Source organism: Malaya genurostris, chromosome 1 (genome assembly GCF_030247185.1).
Source record: "Malaya genurostris strain Urasoe2022 chromosome 1, Malgen_1.1, whole genome shotgun sequence".
NCBI classification, from domain to species: domain Eukaryota; kingdom Metazoa; phylum Arthropoda; class Insecta; order Diptera; family Culicidae; genus Malaya; species Malaya genurostris.
Genome location: NC_080570.1, coordinates 35,247,104 through 35,257,362, shown reverse-complemented (window position 1 = coordinate 35,257,362; position 10,259 = coordinate 35,247,104). Strand labels below are relative to the sequence as shown.

General features: G+C 41.0%; 2 protein-coding genes across 2 annotated transcripts; one reads left to right on the top strand and one right to left on the bottom strand.

The window, feature by feature from the left end:
* Positions 1-303: 303 nt before the first annotated feature.
* Positions 304-2,497, top strand: LOC131434206 (synaptic vesicle glycoprotein 2B-like). Its single transcript, XM_058600892.1, has 5 exons — positions 304-579; positions 642-701; positions 769-1,093; positions 1,159-2,133; positions 2,200-2,497. Exons 1-5 carry the CDS (start codon positions 549-551, stop codon positions 2,420-2,422), a joined length of 1,614 nt encoding a protein of 537 aa, XP_058456875.1. The 5' UTR covers positions 304-548; the 3' UTR covers positions 2,423-2,497.
* Positions 2,498-6,131: 3,634 nt separating this feature from the next.
* LOC131436710 (synaptic vesicle glycoprotein 2B-like) lies at positions 6,132-8,422 on the bottom strand. The gene is made up of 5 exons (XM_058605581.1): positions 8,039-8,422; positions 7,927-7,986; positions 7,541-7,865; positions 6,501-7,478; positions 6,132-6,441 (listed from the first exon to the last, which is right to left on the bottom strand). Exons 1-5 carry the CDS (start codon positions 8,067-8,069, stop codon positions 6,216-6,218), a joined length of 1,620 nt encoding a protein of 539 aa, XP_058461564.1. The 5' UTR covers positions 8,070-8,422; the 3' UTR covers positions 6,132-6,215.
* Positions 8,423-10,259: the final 1,837 nt, after the last annotated feature.

Below are 10,259 nucleotides of genomic sequence, written 5' to 3'. Positions count from 1 at the left end.
CGATGACGTTTGGTATCGTACGATAAATTCCCGCCACGAGGTAGGTTAAACAAAATATCCCGATATAATCTTGTTTTGACTGAACACATGGTGAATCAATTCCCACTCGGAGTGGGCTTACTCTTAATAACTAGCTTGTTGGTATGATTGAAAAGTCTGGGCAAATTTCAGATTAAACGGATCAAAAACAGTCTGGTGCTACTAAGCTGATGTTTTGATGTCTTTAGTTACAATACGTAATCTTAGAAACAACAACGGGAGCACTTGTAACAGAGTCGGTTACCTTGACTGTTTCAAAAATTGTTCTCAGCTGGAAATGGAAAAGAACATACGTAGTGAGTTGGGAATGAACAGGGGTTTATATTTAAAAAAATCAAACAAATAACTTTAAAATTGAACCTAGTAAATACAGGTCAAACTCTATTCTGTGAGAACCTTAAAAACGTCGGAAACCCTCTCATTCGACCGGTTCAGTCAGCTGAACTTCGTCCGGGAATAAAAACCAGAAAACTATTTCGATCGGAACCAGAATTAATTCCGAATCAAACATGGAATGTTCCAACAATAAAACGTCCAGTGGTAAGTTGAGGTTTTCCATTTGAAATTATGATTCCGTGGCTGAGTTTCAATGATTTTTTTAGTTACCAATTCAGTATTCCACAACCACTGTGTAATCTTTGACGATGCCCTCTCGATGACAAGTGAGTAAAGTGAATTTTTATATGGAAAATTTCAGTTGTCTAAATGGGAAAAACCGATGCTTCGCAGAGTTCGGAAAACTCAACTATGCTCTGATCATCGTATCGGGAACAATTCTTACCTGTTTTCTCCTAGAAGTTCTGGGCATTAGTTTCGTCATTCCGGTGGCTGAATGTGACCTCAAGCTATCGAACGAAGAAAAAGGAGTTCTCAGCGGAGTAGCGTTCGCAGGAGTTATCGTCAGTTCACATCTGTGGGGATTCCTAGCGGACACTATGGGCCGTCGAAAGGTGATTACTCCTACGCTTTGTTTGACCTTCGGTATAACCGTTCTGTCAAGTCTGGCAACCGGGTTCTGGTCAATCATGATATTGCGCTTTTTTGCCGGGTTTTTGTAAGTTAATATATTGATATATAAGAAATATGATTGTTTACTAATTCAGTTCTCGAATCTCTTAGCATTTCCGGATCATCGGCAACTATCTACGCCTATCTGGGTGAGTTTCATAATAACCGGAATCGTGCCCGAGCCATTATGGGTGCTTCTGTCGTTTTCGGAGTTGGTTGTTTACTGCTACCGGGCTTCGCGTACATTGTGATCAATCGAGAGTGGGCATTCACGGTTCCAGTACTGGACGTTGTCTACCGTCCGTGGAGATTGTTTCTCGTGATTTGCAGCTTACCGAGTCTTATCAGTGGAGTAGTAATGCTTGGTTTACCGGAAAGTCCCAAGTTCATGCTGTATCAGGGAAACATGAAGGCGTCGATTGACACCGTCCAGTGGATGCATCGGATTAATTCAGGAAAAGCAGCTCCACCACTGTTGATTGATTTCATTCATCCAGACGAAGAAGACAAACAGTTCGAACAACGTCGAGCTGTACTGAACGACTCCAAAGGGTGCCGACTGATGAAACTGATTTGGGATCAGACTTCTCCTTTCTTTCGGAAGCCTTATCTGAAAATTACGGCGATTGTGTGTTTCCTACATTTTGGGACATACTTCAGCTCTCACGGGATGTTTATGTTCTTTCCGGAAATTGTAGATCGAATTGCGGAATCGACGGCTGCCGGTATCAACCGAACTACTGTGTGCAATGCAGTTTATATGCAAACTGAACTGATCTATTCGGATGTCACCGGTGTGCAAGATTGCAACCATCAAATGTTGGACGTTTCCTCGTACAAACTGACGTTTATACTTCAAGTGTTCGATGCACTGGGATTCGCACTGATTGGTGTTCTCATAAACGTAGTAGGCAAGTTATCAATTATGTTGTTTGTGTTTGTAACTTCTGCGATAGCCGGAGCGTTGATACTTCTGGTGGACATTCCACTAGTCGGTATATCACTTTACATCATACTGATGTTGTCGAGCTTTAGTGGATGTGTGGTCAATGCTGTCATCGTGGATTCATTTCCAACTAATTTGAGGTAAGGTTGCTGGAATAATGAAACGAATGTTGAGTTGAGTTGTTCTTTCTTTTTCTCACTCCACAGGGCTATGGCAGTCTGTACAGCTTTAATGTTTGGTCGCTTAGGAGGAGTAGCAGGAGCCAATATGCTCGGTTTGCTGCTGAACGATCACTGCGAGTGGACTTTTGCAATTCCTTGTACTATTTTGATCATTTGTGCTGTACTGTCATTTTTTATACCAAATATCACTCTGTGCCAACAAAAAAATGAACCAAGTCCGACGCTACCGACGAAAGCAGTAAGCTAATGATAGCTAAGAGACAATGATTCAAGCGTTCACAACCCGACACTGACGTATTAAAAGTTTGGCTGTGAAAGTTTAATACAGTTCGAAAACAACTAACTGACTTCTTCCTTTTTTGTTGATATGTACTTTTTCAGATATTTTGATACGTCGTTCTAGTATTCTGTTTTTTACTTTGCGATTTTTAGTTTATTCATAAAACAGTCAACTTTAGAGTGATGTAGTGAAATTATTCGTTGTTCACTTCAAACGGTGTCGTATTCGACCATTCTTAAAAGAACAGAAAATTTGCTAAGAATGAAATGCACGTCGCCTAGAAGAAAGTTATAGAGATGAAACTAAACGAAAGTTATAGCGTAATATGCAGTCAAAACCCCTTCTCCTTAAGCTAGAGAAATTTATCCGAAAAAAATTGTAGCAATGAGGGAGAGATTCTCTCTGAATACGTGTTTTATGCATGTGCTAAACGAAACCAATTCCATTGTATGTAACATTCGATTAGCACGGAAGCAGGTTATGTAGATCGCTGATAATCTGCGAAAACGAGCAAGCTACGTGTCAATACAAGTGCAGTAAAACTTCATTCAGTTTAATTGAAACCGAATGTGGCACACACTGACGATCACTCTGACACACAAGCTTCGCTGGTGTACCGAACGGGCAGCATTCAGTTCGTCATTCGTTTCTCTTTCAGTCGAAGCTCAGTTCAACCACCGTCAATAATAAATTTGAAATAACCAAATATATCTTTCAAGTGGCTGGGGGAGCTAACCCCTAACCGGGAAAATTGTATCAAGCATACGTCTCCACATAACTCGGTCCATGGCTGCTCGTCGCCAGCACGGATGCTTCTGAGATCACCCTCCACTTGATCGATCCACCTTGCTCACTGCGCTCCTCTTCTTCTTGTATCAGTCGGATTAGATTCAAAAACCATTTTCACTGGGCTGTCGTCCGACATCCTTATGACATGCCCAGCCAATCGTAGACGTCCGATTTTAGCTGTCCGTACGATGGGTGGTTCTCCTAGAGGCTGTTGCAATTCCTGATTCATACGCCGTCTCCACGTTCCGTCTTCCATCTGCACTCCGCCATAGATGGTCCTTTCTTTCGAAAACACTGAGGGCCCGTTGGTCCTCTGCCAACATAGTCCAGGTCTCGTGGCCATAGAGAACAACCGGTCTAATGAGCGTTTTGTAGATGGTCAATTTCGTGCGGTGGCATACTTTGCTCGATCGAAGGGTTTTTCTTCTCTAGAGCCGCTTCCTCTCATGTATTTTGTTTTCGACGCATTTATGGTCAGTCTGATACGCCTAGCTTTCAGTCCGATGTAAGTTTCCGTAATCTTCTCAAGGTTACGTGTCACAATATCAATATCGTCAGCTAAGCCAAAAGTTGTACGGACTTTCGGAAGATCGTGCCACTCGTGTTGATCCTCGCTCTTCGAATCACACCTTCCAAGGCAATCACCCCTATTCTGTATTTCGATCGAATCGGATTTTTTTCGAACGAACGAAAAATTTGCATTCTGTTATTCGATCGAGTGTTGCTTTTGTATGGGAAACTCGAACTCGATCAAGATACAGAATGCAAAATTTCGTGTTCGATCGAAACAATCCAACTCGAACGAAATGCAGAATCGGGGTGAATATTGAACAAGATACAAGAGAGTCCATCGCCTTGCCGTAGCCCTCTCCGAGATTCGAAGAGACTCGAGAGCGTCCCAGATACTCGGACGTAGCACATCACTCTATCCATCGTTGCTTTGACCAATCGCGTCAGTTTATCCGGGAAACCGTATTCGTGCATTATCTGCCATACCTGTTCTCGATCGATTGTGTCGTATGTCGAATTCCTTAGCTATTGGTGATAGACGACGGCATAGGATTTGGGAGAGTACCGCGTTGTAGGCGGCGTTCAGCAATGTGATTGCGCGGTAATTGCAACAATCTAGCTTATCACCCTTTTTGTAGACGGGACATACCACTCCATCCATCCATTCCTGCGGTAAAGTCTCCTCCTCCCAAATCCTAGGAATCATCCAGTGCAGCGCTCTAGGCAGTGCCTCTCCTCCATGTTTGAGCAGCTCGCCTGGTAACTGGTCATTACCCGCAGCTTTGTTGTTCCTCAGCTTGCCGATCTCCTCACTTATCTCCGACAGATCAGGTGCTGAGAATCTGTCGTCGGCTGAGCGTGCACCCACATTGATTCCTGTGCTTCGCCATTCAGATTCTCGTCAGGATACTGCTTCCACCTGTCGATCAAAATCACGTTCGTTCGTGAGAAGGTTACCACTGGTATCTCTGCCCATTTCGGCCTGTGGCGTGTAGCCTCTACGTGATCGGTTCACCTTCTCATAGAACTTTCGTGTGTCATTTGTGTGGTACAGCTGTTTCATCGCTTCGCGATCTTGGCCTTCCTGGTGGCGCTTTTTCCTCCGGAAAACCGTGTTCTGTCTGTTCCGCGCCTGTCTGTATCGTTCCTCGTTCGCTCTCGTGCGGTGTTGCAGCATCCTCGCCCTTGCTGCATTCTTCTCTTCGATCAACTGCTGACATTCGCCGTCAAACCAGTCATTTCCTCGAGTCGATAACCTCGTACCTAGTATGGTTGCAGCAGTGCTACTCACGGCGGACCTTATGTTCCTCCAGCCGTCTTCATATCTATGGAAACAAATTCAACAGAATACATCGATCACTATTTTTCCCTTCTACTTTGCCGCCGACACTGATTCGTGATTTTATACAGTACAGTATAGTTCTGTTTCAGTTCATAATCAAAGTAACAATTTATTTCAGTATTTTAAGACCAGATTTGAAAAGATTGTTCTTGTTCCTGTCTCATCCCCCTTAAATCCGGAACCGATAATTGCATCTGGATAAACTTCAGTAGCAATCGGTAGTAATACAAGACCTCATCTCATTTGAGACTCTATCTTTAAAAATCGGTTTAACCATCACTTGGTAATCGATGTGAGTTACATTCCGGTGTTTCAGTGTTTGGCCGTGAGTCTGTGAATGATGATGAGAGAAGCGATAGGCCATCGACATCGAAAACCGATGTAAACTACAAACATCAACAAAATCAAAGAATGGATGACCGTAGACCGCAGATTGACTTCTAGAAAGATGGCAAAGGAGTTGGACACTGCTTTTGGATTTGGGCCTCAGACGTGTCGCTGCAAAGAATCTGAACACAATGCCATCGTTATCCGTGAACATTTGGCTAAAAATGAAACGAAAAACCATTCAGCAACCACCGAATTCACCCGATTTGGCTCCCTGCGACTTTGTCCTATTCGGTCGACTCAAGAAACCGCTCCGTGGAACGCGTTTCAGCACCCGAGATGAGAATATGGAAAAATCGCAGATGGCTCTGATGGCCATAACGAAAATGTTTCGAGGATTCGATCAAGGGTTGCCATAGGTGTGTTGCAGTCGATGGGGAGTACTTTGAAGGGGACAATATCGCTTTTGATGAATAATCTTATATTTTTAATTTTCTGAATAAATTCCGGGAACTTTTTGATCCAGGTTGTATCTAGCGAATATAACTATTCTGTAACTATTGTGAAACATACAACTTTTAACAAGTTACATTTTATAATTGGGTAATTATCTTCGCGAGAAAGACAATAGTTTTTTAAATTCAACATAGTACAATACTGCTAATACTTAATATCACATGAAATGTTTGGAGAATTATAAAAAAATGATTCTATCGGAAAAAATACTTTTATTAGAACTGGTCAACGGACTTGCTAATGAGTGAATTAAGAATATAGCAATCATCGAAGCTTTCAACTTTCTTCTTTGGAGGACAACGTTGATGTTGTTTCGGTGGTTTTTCGCGTGCACCCATTGATGTTCGGTATGAAGAACGATAGCAGCGCACAAATCCCCAGAAAAGCACCAGAAATCGCAAAAGTCCACTCACAGTGCGTGTCCAGCAATAATCCAAGCATGTTGGCTCCTATGACACCTCCCAATCGGCCGAACATCAACGCAATACAGACAGCCATTGCTCTGTGAACAAAGTTAATAAAACTACTGCATAGTCAAAACTTGATCCACCAGCAACTTACCTCAGATTAGTTGGGAATAGATCCACAATGACGGCATTTACTACACTTCCACTAAAACCTGACATCACCAGTATCATATAGAGACCCATACCAACCTGTGGAACAGCTACTAAAATTATTAACACCGCTGATAAACCGCAGCCTACAAAAACAAAAACCAAAATCGACAGCTTTCCAACCGCGTTGATGACTAAGCCGATCAATGCGAATCCTAAGGCGTAGATCACTTCAAGCATGAACGAAAGTCCGTACGTAGCAGCTTCCAGCATTTGAGGAGTACAAATTTGATCATCGTCTGGTGCTGAAGCAGTTTGATTAATATACCTATAAACTATACTGCACACAGTGGCCTCCCTAACACCGGCGGCCGTCGATCCCACCATCTGATTTAGAATCTCCGGAAAAAACATGTACATTCCGTGCGAAGTGAAGTATGTTCCGAAATGTAGGAAACACACGATAGCCGTTATACCCAAATAAGGTTTACGAAAGAGAGGAGCAGTCTGATCCCAAACCAATTTCATCATAGCGCGGAAACCTTTGGAGTTGGTCAGAACAGCACGGCGTTCTTCGAATTGCTTGTCTTCTTCGTCCGCGAGAATCCGATCAATCGTTAGTTTGTGAGCAGTTTTTCCGCTATTAACTAAATGCATCCACTGAATTGTGTCGATCGATGCCTGCATGTTTCCTTGATGCAGTACGAATTTAGGACTTTCCGGTAAAGCAAGTAAAGCAAAACCACAGACTAGACTTGGTAAACCACAAACAACGAGAAACAATCGCCATGGACGATAGATGATGCTCAGCACTGGAACCTCGAATTCCCACTCGTGATTGATTACGAGATACGCGATCGCCGGTAGTAACAAACATCCGATTCCGAAGACGAACGAGGCACCCATAATGGCACGGGATCGGTTTCGTTTGTTATGAAACTCGCCAAGATAGGCGTAGATGGTTGCCGATGAACCCGAAACGCTGCGGAATTTTCGAAATAAATCATTACCAATTATCTTAATCTGTGTAATACAATAACTTACAAAAAACCAGCAAGGAAGCGTAAAATTACAATCGACCAGAAACCTGTTGCAAGACTGGACAGAGCGGATGTGACGAAACTCAGACATAGTGTCGGAACAATCACCTTCTTGCGGCCTTTGGTGTCAGCCAAAAATCCCCACAGATGTGAACTGACGATGACTCCTACGAAAGCAATCCCACTGAGTATTCCCTTCTCTTTGGTAGTTAGTTGTAGATCACATTGGGCTACAGCTATGACATAACTAATGCCTAAGGTTTCCAGCAGGAATGCTGTTAGCACTGTTCCCGATATGGCGATTAGAACATAGTTCAGTTTTCCAAACTCTGCAAAGAGATAGACTTGTTATTTTAGGAAATTTCGTCACCCAAAATATCCATTACTTACTCGTCATCGAGAGAGCATCGTCGAAGGTAACACAGTCTCGGGTTTTTGTCGTACTGGATACTAAATAAATTTTCGTTAGGCCCGTGGTTTCATGTAACAAATTCTAACTTACAACCGGATGTCTTGTCTTTGGAAATTTCCATGCTTAGCTGAGTAGGATTTCGTTCTGCACCGGATTGTTTTCAGTTTTGTTTTCAGATAAACTCCTACTAAAAGATATGTGCTTTGGAGAATGCTACATTGAGTATATCTGTGCTAGATTAACTATTCTCTTCGAAATAGGGACCGTAGCAATTTTATTTGTTATCAAATTTTATGTTGGAGTGCGAGATCATATTAACTTAGGCAAAAGTATCGAGAAAAACTTTAATTCGGTTGTTCTTGTATACGATTAATTCTCAATCCTCCGGCGGAGTTGGAACAATTTTTTTTACATCCCGGAATTGCGCCTGATCCAACTAACAACCTCTATTCATTCGCTTTGCGCTGTTGTATCTATGATAACATATCGTAATTCAAAATGTATCAAGATCTGGCTCGTCTGGTTGCATCAGTCATCTGGCTTATCTTTTCACTACAAACCTTTCACCTTTTCGATAGGGGGCGATAAGAACGTCACATTTAAAACAATCTAACTAACAACAGGCAATGCAAAACAGAAATTTTCCTTTCTTCACCTGATCCTTACTTCGCGACAACACAATTTGATCTATGATTGTTTTAATTATTCTCAATAGTTTCAAGACTTCAGGCTTTATTTAGAAAAATAATGAAGATTTTCTACATCTTCATCTTGTTGGAAAGCACCCGAGCTGCATCATGTTTGCAAATGTAGGTCATTAGTAAATCCTAAATCTGATTATTACGTTACCTCACTATGATTAGTTTCAATTCAAGAATCCTCAATTGAAATTTTTATATCATTGTGCTATTTTTTGGTTTACATTCCATCTTCGATTCATCAGTGCATAACAGTAGCTGTTTTTTGATGTAAACTTTGTTATGTTTATTGATATTTTAACACTTACTTCAAACAAAATAATGGTAATTTTTACCATTGGAATATGTGGTTTTAATAATAAAATTTGCTATTGGTTTGAATTTTTTCTACCATTGTACCTAAATCAGCAAACAATCAAACGTTTTTAAGATTATCTACATCGGCTGATCCATCACCGCAATCCATTTGTACTTGATCGGTGACCATACTGTACCTTTGAAATAAGCCCAAGTTTGCCAAGCTCTTTCCAAAATCTTAAAATGCGGTTCGTAATAAACTTTTCGAATCTCATCAATGGTTTGATAACGGCTTCTGAACGAGCTCAAAAAGTCGAAATCGATTTAAACATTGCAAAAAAAAAGAGAACGTCTGTCGATTGCGTCACTTATTCGGTAACAACTCCAGAACAGGCGGTGTCTAGCATAATCTATTCACATAACGATTCTAAGTTTGTCAAAATCGGTTGAACTACCATCATTGAGCCATGTGCTTTGTTGGTTACGTCACTTATATGATTATTTCGTCACTTATACCTTTTTGATCAGTGACCATACTTTGACTTAAAAATGAATCCAAGTTCGTCACAAAGTCTAAAAGTGCGGCTTGTCGGTTATGTCACTTATACGATAATATCTGCAGAAGCGGAAGTGTTTGCCAGGAGCTTTCCTAATTCAATCAATAGCATTCAGGGCTCGTATTGTGAATCCTCAAATGAACGAAGCAACAAGCCCTCGGTCTCAGTAAACACATGAACTATGCAATCCATGGCAATGCAATAAAATGAAGGGTTCACTCTCGTTAGTACTGTACGAGAATGAAGAACTTTGCTTCACGGCGTGCTACAAGACGCGAAGCAAGGTCATACAGTGTTTTCGGTGGTTTTTCAATGTAGGTTTACAGAAATTATTTTTGAACATAACGTTTGTACTCCAAGACCAAATTTGATCACATTTCAAAAATATTTCAAACATTGTATAGCATAAATTTTGCATTTGAGCCCGTTTTCAAAATGATCAATTTGTTTCTTGGGAGTTTACACTGTGTATATAGCAGGGGTGGAAATAAGCAAATTTTATGATTCAAAGTAAATAAAAATAGTTAGTATTATCTTTTCATGTCACATATTTATTGTAGATATTATAATGAATTTGAATTTGATTTTTGATAAGATGAATTGTGGTTTTACTTAGAATTTAAAAACGTCTTCAATTTCAGTTCCCACAATTTAAAACGTAATCGCAATTTTAGTTTTGTTACCCAATTTTTTAATTCACGGTGTTCGAATTTTTTTATTCACAATCGGAAATCTTGATTCACATTTCCATGCGTAAAA